Genomic DNA, 14,091 nt, shown 5'->3' with positions numbered 1-14,091 from the left:
GTTGAATGTTTGCCTTTTATACTGTGAGCTGCCGAGTCCCCATGGGGAGACAGGCGGGATAGAAATAAAGCTTTACTTACTTCTAGTTTTGCTGAAACTCCAAATGCATTCCCCAACTTCAGATAATGCAAGTTAAAATCAGGTTAATCTGTTTTGCTCCACATTACAGACTAGTCCAAATCGGGGCTTGGGTCCAGTGTTGACAAGCCTTACCTCTTAGCAGAGTTTGGTGATTTTTCTTATTATTTAGTAGTACTTGTTAATTCAAATTAACAAAAAAATCTTCAACTATAGCCCAGCATTTGTTCAGATGGGAGTTGTGTGTTGGAAATAGCAACCTCCCAAGCCACTCACTATTTATTTGTTAATGTATATATTTGGTAACCTGTATTCTAAATGTATGTTGATTTGCCAGTTTACGCCTCTTTGATGTGGGAGGAGTTATAGACATGTGACTGTATTGAGCATGTGCAGACTCAAGACTCCATTTTGTGTTCAGTATCTGTTCAATGGGAGCAGTCTAGCATCAGACCTCAGAGGAGGTGGGTGCATGCAAGTATCTGTTTGGACTTCAGTAGACAAGTCTGTTTGGACTTTAAGGGAGACAGTATGATTATGGACTTCAGTGAGTACAACTATACTAAAGACTATGGAATATTGATTAAGAATGATACCCTGTGTACACAACACAGAGAAGAAGCTATATCCTATCCATAACTGAACTTCAATAAGAAATTTTTTCAAAGAAGACTTTGTTTTTTATTTCTGAGATTTATTTTTAACTAAGAAGTTTCAAGGGAGTGTATATCTTTTGGAATTACAACTGCAAAGAAACAACCATCCTCTGCTAACAAAATATATTTTTGTAGTGGCATGTCTTTATCCTTGGCAGTTTAAAGTCATGGTTCTTCCGTTTAACAGTTCCCTGTGTGCTATTACATTAATGCTTGTAAATATCACTTGCTCAAAGAGTTGACTTCTAACAAGGCCATGCTTTTCTTGACTAGTAGTTTTCAAAAGGTGGTCTCCACATATTCATGGAGGTTCACATTTGCCAAAAGGATATGTGCCCATAGACTGGGTGCAGTCATTTTCCAATAGCTTATGCAATAGGTTATAGAATTTGCAATATTGTGGGAAAGAACTTGGAGAGAATTACTCATTTTGCAAGTCAAATAACAAGGTCAAGTACCCTTACTAATGTCAGTACTTTATGTACTTCATGTCAGTAGCTTATAAAGAGACATGAAGCAAAACCAAAAGACCGAAAATACTTCCGAGATTTGATGTCATCATTTGACATATATGTTACTCTCCTGGAAATAAAATCAATGTCTTAAAAAGTGATTCATAACATACTGCTTATGATTAGGTGCAAAGCCCAACATTATTATTATTATTTATTATTATTATTATTATTATTTTAATTTACCAAATACAAATTTTCTAATGTTTGCATTATCAGTAGTGTTTACCCAGCGTAATAAAATTGCACATTTTTCACTATTTTAAGTCTTTGTTTATTTTTTAATGTATCAACTGCAACATATTACCAAACATTTCATCAGATGCTTTTCATTTCAATTCTTGTTTTGATCTTAGGCAGCTGCTTTTACATCAGATGTGATGGATGTTCTTGGAAAACCTGGGCACTACACACTTTTTGCACCTACCAATGAAGCTTTTGAAAAACTTCCACGTGGCGTCTTGGAGAGGATCATGGGTGACAAAGTGGCCTCTGAAGGTATTTCAATATGGTTTCAGTTTAGGAGGAACAAATTATTTGTTAAATATGCTTGACAGGATCTGCACGCATCATCCGAAAATACATCACATAGTCCTAGACACTTAACTAGTCTAGAAACAGTTGCTATAATAAAATACTTGAGATAATGAACATGGACACACTAACATACTTATTAGCAAATAATAATGGCAGACCAAAAAAGCAAACAAATTGGGAGCTAATTAAGAATTACTTAAAAAATGAGAACGTCACACTCAGCATTCCTAAGTGATTGCAGGCTGTCTCCTTAATGATCTTCTCCAGAAACTTTCCTGGTATTGATGTCAGACAGACTTGGATAGTAATTGTTTGGGTCCTCTTTTTTCCCTACTTGAAGATAAGGACAGCATTTACCTTCCTCCAGTCTGCTGGGACTTCTCTTGTTCTCCAAGAATTCTTAAAGATTATTGCAAGTGGTTCTGAAATGACTCCTGCTAGCTCCTTCAATACTCTTGGATGTAGTTCATCTGGCCCTGGAGACCTGACTTCATTTAGAGTAGCCAGGTATTCCTAGACTACTTCATACTTTGTCTTTTCTGTTCTTGGCCCCATGTTAGCCGCCCTGAGTCCCTTCGGGGAGATGGTGGCGGGATACAAAATAAGGTATCATTATTATTATTATTATTATTATTATTATTATTATTATTATTATTATTATTATTATGACACAGCAAACAAAATAGACATGCTGGATTTCATATCACAAAATCACAAGTCGAACACTTCCCAAGTGTCTAGGACTGTGTGATGTATTTTCGGATGATGCGTGCAGATCCCAGTAGGGTGGCCTTTTGAAGTTGGCAGACACCTCATGGAATACCACATAACTGCTCCTTTTTGGAGGGGCAGCTATCCCTAAGCACTACCATCTGGAACCTGCCTGAGTCTACACTGCCATATAATCTAGTTCAAAACAGATAATCTGGATTTTATATAATAGTGTAGAAGAGGCCTAAGTCAGGCTGGATCTACATTGCAATATAATCTAGATTATCAAATCAGATAATCCACATTATCTGATTTGAACTGGGTTATATGAGTCTACCCTGCCATATAATATAGTTCAAAGCAGATAATCTGGATTGTATATGGCAGTGTAAATCTAGCCTATGATGGAAAGTATACAAAGATATAATGCAACCCATTCTCCAATAATAAAAATACAGCACCATAGATAAAGAGCACGGACAGCCCTTCTACACAGCCATAAAACCCAGAATATCACAGCAGAAAATCCCACAATATCTGCTTTGAACTGGGTTATCTGAGCCCACATTGCCATATATCTCAGTTCAAGGCAGATAATGTGGGATTTTATTCAGCTGTGTGGAAGGGGCCGGAGAGGCACCTATTCAGAAAAGGGAGCCAATATAAAGAGATGTCAGAATTTAAAATGCAATTGAAGACCCAACTATTCCAGCAGGTCTACCCAGTCAAATTTCAATCATGAGTTTTGATTTACATTCTATTGCTATTATATGTCAATTATGTATCTTTGTTTGGTGCAGGTTTTTAAATATATCTGTGTTTTTATCTATGTAATTTTTGTATATATTTTATATTCATATATTTTTGCTGTACCCCATCTCAAGCCATCAGGAGAGGCAGGTAATAGATAAGAATTATTATTATTATTATTATTATTATTATTATTATTATTATTATTATTATTATTATGACACAGCAAACAAGATAGATATGCTGGATTTCAAAAAATCACAAGTTGAACACTTCCCAAGTGTCTAGGATTGTGTGATGTATTTTCGGATGATGCGTGCAGATCCCAGTAGGGTGGCCTTTTGCAGTTGGCAAATCGTGATTTTGTCAATGTCTATTGTTTCCAAATGCCGGCTGAGATCTTTTGGCACGGACCCAATGTGCCAATCACCACCGGGACCACCTGCACTGGTTTCTGCCAGAGTCTTTGAAGTTCAATCTTGAGGTCCTGATAGCGGCTGAGTTTTTCCTGTTGTTTTTCGTCAATGCGACTGTCACCTGAGATGGCAACATCAATTATCCAAACCTTTTTCTTTTCCACAACTGTGATGTCTGGTGTGTTGTGTTCCAGAACTTTGTCAGTCTGGATTCGGAAGTCCCACAGTATCTTTGCGTGCTCATTTTCCAATACTTTTGCAGGTTTGTGATCCCACCAGTTCTTTGCTGCTGGGAGCTGGTACTTGAGGCATAAGTTCCAATGGATCATTTGGGCCACATAGCTGTGCCTCTGTTTGTAGTCTGTCTGTGCAATTTTCTTACAGCAGCTGAGGATATGATCAATGGTTTCGTCAGTTTCCTTGCACAGTCTGCATTTTGGGTCATCAGCTGATTTTTCCATCTTGGCCTTAATTGCGTTTGTTCTGATGGCTTGCTCCTGGGCTACAAGGATCAGGCCTTCTGTCCCCTTCTTCAGGGTCCCATTTGTGAGCCAGAGCCAGGTCTTCTCCTTATCAGCTTTTCCTTCAATTTTGTCAAGGAACTTTCTATGCAATGTTTTGTTGTGCCAGCTGTCAGCTCTAGTTTGTACTGTGGCTTTCTTGTACTGGTTTTTTGTCTGCTGTGCTTTGAGGAGTTTCTGATTTTTGACTTCAATCAAAGCAGGTTCTTCACTTTGCTTTACATATTCTGCCAGGGCATGTTCTTCTTCTTTGACTGTTTGTTTTACTTGTAAGAGTCCTCTGCCCCCTGATCTTCTAGGCAGATATAGCCGGTCAACATCACTGCGAGGGTGCAGTGAATGATGAATGGTCATGAGTTTTCTTGTTTTTCTGTCCAAACTGTCCAGTTCTGCCTGTGTCCAGTTTATAATGCCAGCAGTATATCTTATGACAGGTATGGCCCAGGTGTTTATGGCCTTGATGGTGTTGCCTCCATTGAGCTTGCTTTTGAGAATTTTTCTGACCCTTTGTGTGTATTCTTTGCTGACCACAGTCTTCACATGTTCATGCTTGATGTTGTCCAGCTGTAATATGCCCAGATATTTATAGGCCTCTGGCTGGTGACACTTTATCGTTTGGCCATTAGGCATATTTATTAGGCATATTATTATTATTATCATTATCATTATTATTATTATACCTATTTTGGGTTGCCTTTCCCCTATTACCTCTTCAGCTTCATACTGGTCAGGTTGAACACCAATCTCTTTTTGGGAGAAGGCTGAAACAAAGAAGGTGTTGAGCAGCTCTGCCTTTTCCCTATTCCCATGTCTCTATGCTGTCAAATTCACTAGTGGGCAAGCAGCTATGAGACTACACATAGAAAGTATAAATTGCTTCAATTAATCTTTGTATAAGGGGTTATCATTGCATAACAGTGGGAGAACTGAGGTCATGTAAGGCAAGAAAAGGCCTCTTGTATCCAGTACTCCTTCTCGCACTTCTTTTATCCAATACTCCTGGCTGACATCTATTGTAGTTCACATGGCAGGTAGTGAAAATCAACTTCAGATCATTTGTAAGGACAAGACGTTGTGTGCTATCATCTTAGTAAAATGACAACTGAAATGAAGTGGTCATGTCACAGAGTCCCATCTCTAAAATGCTGTGCTTATTACATTGAGCAGATAAAAGTGTTGTAGCACATTTGAATGGAAATAACCTGCTGAGCCTGCAAAGCCTCCACCAGCTAAGCTCCAGTAAAACAAGTTTTGCATTTAAATATCCCCAGTACAGCTCAAATTGGTAACTTTTGTACCCCATAAATATATCCTTTTCATAAAAAAGGGAAAGAAAAGTCCCATTTAGTGGCTTACAGCTAACATCTGTCTAGCTCATTCAGAAAAGACAGTTGATACATGAGGAGTGTAGGAGTGAAAGCTTTCATTGCTTCATGTTACAAAAGAAAAAGAAATAAAGTATCTATCAAAGGATTGATTGCTTTAGCAACAGGATGTCTGGAAGTAATCACTAGAAAGAAGCCATGTCACTGTCTCCCAAGGGATTATCTTCATCCTTCTAAGTATAACACAGTTTTGTTCTAACATGGGATTAGCCAATATGAAAGTTTTTAGTTTGTTTGATTTAAATAACATTCCTTGTAAAACTGTATTAATATCATCTTAGGCCTTAGTCATACCATTAATTATCCTTTTCTTTCTCTGTGGGTGTATATGTCTACATTCTTGATGATTTTTCAGTAAAAATGTATTTTGTATAAGCAAGTACTAAGATGAATAGAAACGGGATAGTGGGTGAAAAAAATTATCTCACATCCTCATCCCAGCTCTAAAGCCTTAGCAATTCCCCCTGTGTGTGCATTTGAAATATATATCCATAATTTAGAGGAAAAACAGACAGCATTTTTGTACAACTTAATACTGTTCAATAAACCTAAAGTCAAATTTAGATCTCTCAGGGGAGAAGCAATTTGTTATCTCTCTCCAAACCATATCTGAAAAGATAAGCAGTTTTGATAACTACTTCCAAATCAGTTCCAGAGGATTTGAATAACTCTAATAGAGATAATATATATCTCTAAGAAAATTTGCTTGGTTAGCATGCCAGTTGAGAAAAGCCCAACATGTAGGGAATTTTCCCTGCCCTCCAAGGTATATTGCCTGAGGCAGTAGGTTTAGTAGATTTTTTTTTCAGTGCTGTGAGGAGGGCAAAGATTTGAATATTTGGCTTCAGAGCCATATTTGATCTTGTTGATTCTTTAGGCAGAAGGAAAGATCTAGACCACACTTTTTCTTTGAGTGATCTGTTTATAAAATAATAAGGCTCAGATTAATTGACTAGGGGTTCATAAGCTTTTGCCCAACAGATTTTAAATATTTAAAATTAATATTAACATGACCTTGTTGCCATCTTATTACATAGCCTATTCCATTTTGTTCCTGAAAGGTGCCCCCCTCCAAAAAAACCCCACCTTTGTCCCGTCGTTCCCCTGCCTTAAGAAGTTACTTTGATTCATAGGCCCTTGGTACTTGATCAATGTCTGATAACAGCTCTGTGAGGAGGCCATTGAGTTGGTTCTCCAGATAGAGGAGAATTGTATTGGATGAGCATTTTGATATACCATATATACTCGAATATAGGCGGTGGTTCCTTCTCCCTTCTTGTTTAACTCCTTCCTTCACTCTCTCCTCCCTCCGCTTCTCCCGTATTATTATCGGTACATATTGTTTAGTAATTAATCAGTATACTGTGATTAAGTTTAGTGTGTAACAATGAAAGTAGATCCTGCATATCAGATGTTTAGATTATGATTCATAACAGTAACAAAATTAGTTATGAAATAGCAATAAAAATAATTTTATGGTTGGGGGTCACCACAACATGAAGAACTGTATTAAAGGCATTAGTAAGGTCTAAGTCATTAATATATTGGATAGAACCAGGCCCAGTACAGAGAAAGAGAAAGCAAAGCAAGCACGCAGGAAGGAAGGAAAGAAAGAAGCAGACACAATTTTTATTCTTGACAGTAGCAGCTTCATTTCCCACCCTCGGCTTATACTCGAGTCAATACGTTTTCCCAGTTTTTGTGGTAAAATTAGGTGCCTCGGCTTATATTCGGGTCGGCTTATACTCGAGTATATATGGGTAATTCAGTCCAACTGAATCTAATTCATAGCCCCTATATCAAAATATGAACCGGAATGCATTCTGATATCAGGACCTTTGTACAGATAAACATCTATCTATTATGGGAAATTCATATATGGTGGATGGAAAGGGTAAATTTTTAAAATGCATATTACAATGCCAACACTTGGAAAATTTCACAGCAAAATGTGATTATTTGGAGAAGTAAGCAAGGAAACGTGTAGTCCACCTTCCATATTATCTGGGTTTGGAATACCTGACCATTATGAAAGTGGGAGGAAAGGTGAATAAAGAAAACACTGATGTTGGGTTTTTTTTTTTTACCTGAGAGAACTTTAAGTTCTCCAGTATAACTCTATGGTCAACTTTTAACTGTAGGTAACTGTACAATTTCTACAAATGCTAAGAGAAGTATCCTCTCTAGGAATCGCTAGATCATCCAGCACAACTTCCAGTGGCCTACAAAATTGCATTGGAGAACCTACAAATTCTTAGAGAGACCATATTAATTAAATCCCCAAAAATCAAACTCACACATGTGGATGGCTGACTGTACACACATTTCATTTTTTAAAATGAAGACTGATATAGAAAGTGGACACTATAAGTGGAAATCAATAGAAATATGACAAAATGCTCAAAAGCAGTCTGGGCCATTTTGTCCATTCCAAAGTAGTTATGTCTTAAGGTTATTTTCTGCTGTGGTTCCTGGTTTTGAGTTTTGCTGATGTCTTCATTTTATTATGGTTTTGGTTTATAGCTACTAACTAGAACAACTCTTTAGCAACTTGTGGATATTGAGGTTTCCATGCCAGTTGATACTGAGTTTGGTTTACACAATGGCTGAGCTGTGGAGCAACAAAACCTCAGAACCAAAGTCAGAACAAACCCTCTTAGGCAAGACATTCTTCTAATCTCTTCAGAGCTTCCCCACCAAGCACTATGCACCAAGACTATAAAGATTATGGCATTCCTTGTAGGATCAATACTGAACAATTTATGGCAGCTATTCTGAATGTTGGGTAAATGGTGCATTTATTGGGAAGAAAAGACCATAATTTAGGACACCATATGCTTGTTATGTTCTTGTTATAGTATAGACCACAGTCTCAGTTGTAATTAAAATACTTATTTCTAGATAGTTCATAGCAAATATATGCTGTATATTTCTGAATATGCCTAGAATTAAATAAAAAACTTGAACCAAAAATTCTAGATCGACTTATTCATGGGTTAGTGTACTGTCCCATTCCACTTCCATTCAACAGATTGTTGACATAAGTTTTCTTATATACATCATTTTTTTAAAAAAACAACAACATTTAACTAATTTTTAAAATATTAAAGCCACCCATGTTGTCCACCCCTTCTCCCTCCCTCTGACCACTTATTTATTCTATATTATTATATTTAACCTTGCACACAATTTTCTTAATTTCTGTAAGATGCTTATGTTGGCAATATATGTTAAGGCTATTGTGTATAACACATTGATATTTGGTAGAAATGTATGAAATAAAATTTGATGGACAAGGGGAAAAATGTAAATACTGTCTGTGAACTTTTACTGAAAAGGGAACCATAATAATAATAATAATAATAATAATAGTTTATTTATATACCGCCCTATCTCCCAGATGGGACTCAGGGCGGTTTACAGTCATAAAAGCAACACAAACATTACATAACAACATAATACACATTATTAAACAAAGTAAAATAATACAATTATAACAATAAATCACACTTACATGACCAGATCAAGGGGACGGGAACCATAAACCCAATATATTAAAATGTATCATTTTAGGCTAGGGAAATCTTGTGCAATATATTCAGGCTCAGAAATCGGCAGTAGTCCAATATAATTACTCAAAAACCTGCCGACACCACCAGGTCTTCAGTTCCTTATGGAAATTGGATAATGTAGGGGATTGCCTGATCTCTTTTGGCAATGCATTCCAATGCCACCATCCCTTTCTCTGAATCAAGGAACAAAAGGCAATTTTTTCCATCCTGGAAAAACTTTAAAGAAGCACTGACCCCTTTATACTCTCTCCAATGCACAATTTTGAATGCCTGTGTGAGAAAATGGAAGTGGCCAGTGGCCAGGGAGGCTGATCCCCTAAGGTGTACAGGGCTTTCTCCTCTCCAGGGAACTCCCTCATTTTATCCACAGGCTAAATTAAAATCTATAAATTTGCCCTCTCTCAAACTTGTCCTTGAGTTATACATAATGTAAACTTATATATGAGTATATATGAGTACTCAACTTTAAACATAGGAGCTGCTAATTACATTTGAAAGTAAATGTCTTCTCTAATAATCTAAAATAATTTTGGTTGCAACATAGCTGCAGTCCTAAGTTATTGTATTGTATTTTCTAAAAGATTTAGATAATTGCTGTATCTCAACCATGACCCCCTCAAACATTACCTGAACACACGGCTCTTTTTGCTTTCTTCCCTAATCAGCTCTGATGAAATTCCACATTTTGAACTCACTTCAATGTTCTGAAGCTATCACGGGTGGGGCATCCTTTGAGACCATGGAAGGCAACACAGTTGAAGTTGGCTGTGATGGTGAAAGCTTGACAATTAATGGAGTCAAGATGGTCAGTCGCAAAGATATTGTGACAAGCAATGGTGTAATTCACCTCATAGACCAAGTGCTTATTCCTGACTCAGGTGAGTGACATATAGTTGATCTCTAATTTTTCTTGTGCACTCTGGCCATCTAACTGTTGCTGTTAAGTAAAACTTGGGGTGGGGCTGTCTGATTTTTAACTGTACTTTTAATTGTATTTTTATCTTTACATTTATTGTTTTTTTAAAAATATATATTCACATTTTCATGCTTTGTTTTTGACTTGTATTGTGTAATGTTCACTGTTAGCCGCCTTGAGTCTCTATGTCGAGAGAAAGGCAGGATAAAAATAAAGTTTAAAAAATATAAATAAGAAAATAGATCATCTGCTGATTTGTTTACTCTGTTAAACAAATAAAATATTTATTGCCTCCACTAATAAATATAACTCCATGAATTTCTATAATGTGTAAGAAGTGTCATCTTCTCTTTTCTCATTTCCAGCTAAACAAGTTATTGAGCTTGCTGGTCCACAACAAGCTACCTTCAAAGATTTAGTGTCTCAGGTTGGTTTGGCTGCATCTCTGAGGCCAGAGGAAGAATATACCCTCCTAGCTCCACTAAATGGGGCTTTTTCAGGTAAGGAAGTCAAAAATATTTTCGGCACTAGATATGCCTCATCCTTTTGCACAGCTATGTGAAATGTTCTCAATGAGGAAGTTAAATTGTAATAAAGATACTGAATAATGACATTCTCTTGCTAATCTTAAAAATGCTAATACAATCAATGTTGAAATGATTTTTTTTAAAATTGTATAAACAGAAAAAAAATATTTGGCAAAAAGATGATCCAATTTTTTAAAAGAAAATGTTATAATCTTTATATTCTTTATATTCTTACAGACTGTAAGAAATGAACAGTTTGGATGTGAGTGTCTCAGTATGTTTGAACCCATGCAGTTTGTTTGTGTGTGTGTGTTTTGTCAGAATGAGAAAATGTTTTGATATACTTCAGCATTTCTTATCGATTTTGCATTTATCTGGCTATTCTAAAAACTCCTTGTAAGCTTGAAGGAAATCATTGGCAATTCTGTTAGTTTGAAGATCCTCATTGTAAGACCTTAGAGTCTGGAAATATTGATTCCTTGGGCTACAGCTCCATGTATTTCCATCTTATAAGTGGACATGACAATTTTGGAGGATTTCTGTCTCAGATTGAAAAAGCAAAACCAAAAATTATATTGTGAAGATGAATAGCATTATCATTGTATTGGGATTATCCTCAATGTTTTATGCATAAGATACCATTAATGAAAACATAATGTATTTGTTATGCCCAAACTCTTAGATGACACCTTGACCATGGACCAGCGGATCCTTAAGCTGATTCTTCAGAATCACATTTTGAAAGTGAAAATTGGCCTAAATGACCTGTACAATGGGCAATTCTTGGAGACTCTGGGAGGGAAGAAGCTCAGAGTGTTTGTCTATCGCACGGTAAGCAAACATAAATTTTGGAAATTATTTGAGACACGAAAAGCATATTGAAACCATTTAAATTGCAAGAGACTGTCCTCAGGTTAGTCATGTATATCTATAAAGTAAGCTTATTAAAAGTGGCTTATTAATAGACTGGAAGTCTAAGAATGCAACACATTCTTCCCTGGGAGTAAATCACAATAAACACAGAGGGACTCACTTTGTGGAACACGTGAGATCGCCAGTGGCTGAGGAAAGCTCTGGTTTAAAGCAGGGATTGTCAAAGTTTACCCCTCCAGATGTAGTTGGACTGCAACTCACAGCACTCCTAACCAGCAGAGACAGTGGTGAAAAAGGATGGAAGTTGTAGTTGAAGAACATCTAGATGGTCTGCATTTTATCTACATCTGTTTTAAAGAAGAGAAGAATCTGACTACAAGGAGATTCATGTACTGGCAACATCTATATATGTATATACAGTAGAGTCTCACTTATCCAACACTTGCTTATCCAACATTCTGGATTATCCAACGCATTTTTGTAGTCAATGTTTTCAATAGAGCATGATATTTTGGTGCTAAATTTGTAAATACAGTAATTACTACATAGCATTACTGTGTATTGAACTATAGTAGAGTCTCACTTATCCAACGTTCTGGATTATCCAACGCATTTTTGTAGTCAATGTTTTCAATAGAGCATGATATTTTGGTGCTAAATTTGTAAATACAGTAATTACTACATAGCATTACTGTGTATTGAACTATAGTAGAGTCTCACTTATCCAACACTCGCTTATCCAATGTTCTGGATTATCCAACGCATTTTTGTAGTCAATGTTTTTAATATATCGTGATATTTTGGTGCTAAATTCATAAATACAGTAATTACTACATAGCATTACTGCGTATTGAACTACTTTTTCTGCCAAATTTGTTGTCTAACATGATGTTTTGGTGCTTCATTTGTAAAATCATAACCTAATTTGATGTTTAAGAGGCTTTTCCTTAATGCCTTCTTATTATCCAACATATTCGCTTATCCAACATTCTGTCGGCCCGTTTATGTTGGATAAGTGAGACTCTACTGTACTTTTTCTGTCAAATTTGTTGTATAACATGATGTTTAGGTGCTTAATTTGTAAAATCATAACCTAATTTAATGTTTAATAGACTTTTCCTTAATCTCTCCTTATTATCCAACATATTCACTTATCCAACGTTCTGCCAGCCCGTTTACGTTGGATAAGCGAGACTCTACTGTAAATGTAATGTGCATTTTCCCCAACAAAACCACTGAACTAAATCACACTAAATTTGGCCACAAAAGACATAGTCATCCAATCTATGTCTTTCAATTAAATAAACCTAGAAAAATAAAATCCAAATAAAAAAACCGCCAAAAACACCAAGCGGAAGGAGGGAGGGAGGGAGAAGGATGAGGAAGAGTTGTTCTCCCCAGCTGCCAGTCAGAAGGCCAGTCAGAAGGCCCCCTTTTGGCTCCACCCACTTCGTGTTATTGCAACCCCCTCGGCCACAATGGCACCCGGGAGACAGGCAGGGTTCACTTAGGCCTCTTCCACACTGCCTATAAAATACAGATTATCTGATTTCAACTTGATTATATGGCAGTATAGACTCAAGGCACTTCCACACAGCTTTATAACCCAGAATGCCAAGGCAGATAATCTACAGTATCTGCTTTGAACTGGATTATCTTAAATTCACACTGCCATATAATCCAGCTCAACTGTACACTTAAGAGGAGAACCTTTAGAGAACTTTGTTAATGAATGGCAACCAATGATCCACTATCTCAATGTAAAATTAACTTAAACATGTGCATAGAGGAAGCTAATAGACTGAAGGCAAGGAAGAAACGGATATTAATTTGGAGCCTATAATATCTTTATATGTACTATTCAAATAGAAGACTGTTATTATTAAATATATATTATCTGAGAAATGATTATGAAAGACTAATAGATGAAAAGTATTGCACTGTATGCAACAAACACTCACAAATATATGTATATTTGAATTAAAATAAATAAATATAAAGAGGGGGGAAAGATACCATGGACTACCAGACACAGAAGCAAAAAAAACCCAGCTAATATAAGATCATAAATATAATATTAAAAAATTACTGTTGTATAATACAACAGAACAATATAATCTCTAGAATCAGGATGGTAAATAAAAAACAGCACTCTGAAAATGGGAATTCCAGACAGGAAACACTCAGGGCCAGCTAATACCTCCCAACAAAGAATTATCCAGGGAGGAAGCTGAGGAGGGAGAGAAATAGTGTGTATTATCAAAGTCATTATTATTACTATTATTATTACTATTATTATTGTGTTTCTGTGAGCCATTAAATGAACACAATCTGGTTTTCAGTATTAAAAAAACTCCAAAATCAGAACAGTAAATAAAGAACAACACTCTGAAAACAGGGAAATTCCAGACAGGAAACAATCAAGGCCAGCTCACACCCAACAAAGGATGCCCCCAGGGAGGAATTAACCAGGCTTTGAAGCTGAAAGTCCATTAAATCCTAATCATCCTGGCTAATTGCAGCATTCAAACTTGCCTCCAACAGACAAGATTTCTTTCTCCCACCCTGGACATTATTCCACAGGGATATAAACCCTACTTGCCTGGCTGCTTCCTACCTAGAGGAATCCATTGTTGG

General features: G+C 36.4%; 1 protein-coding gene across 12 annotated transcripts in view; it reads left to right on the top strand.

The window, feature by feature from the left end:
- The window catches only part of postn (periostin), an 83,496-nt gene that overhangs the window by 24,786 nt on the left and 44,619 nt on the right, over positions 1-14,091 (top strand). For all 12 annotated transcript variants that reach the window (XM_008103843.3, XM_008103839.3, XM_016991169.2 and 9 more), the window contains exons 7-10: positions 1,603-1,744; positions 9,804-10,016; positions 10,420-10,554; positions 11,264-11,412. In XM_008103843.3, coding sequence (XP_008102050.1) covers positions 1,603-1,744; positions 9,804-10,016; positions 10,420-10,554; positions 11,264-11,412 — 639 coding nt within the window. The remainder of the gene's footprint in view (positions 1-1,602; positions 1,745-9,803; positions 10,017-10,419; positions 10,555-11,263; positions 11,413-14,091) is intronic.

Source organism: Anolis carolinensis, chromosome 2, assembly GCF_035594765.1.
Source record: "Anolis carolinensis isolate JA03-04 chromosome 2, rAnoCar3.1.pri, whole genome shotgun sequence".
Lineage (NCBI taxonomy): Eukaryota > Metazoa > Chordata > Lepidosauria > Squamata > Dactyloidae > Anolis > Anolis carolinensis.
The sequence above is the reverse complement of the archived record's forward strand: the minus strand, read 5'-3'. Positions and strand labels throughout refer to the sequence as shown.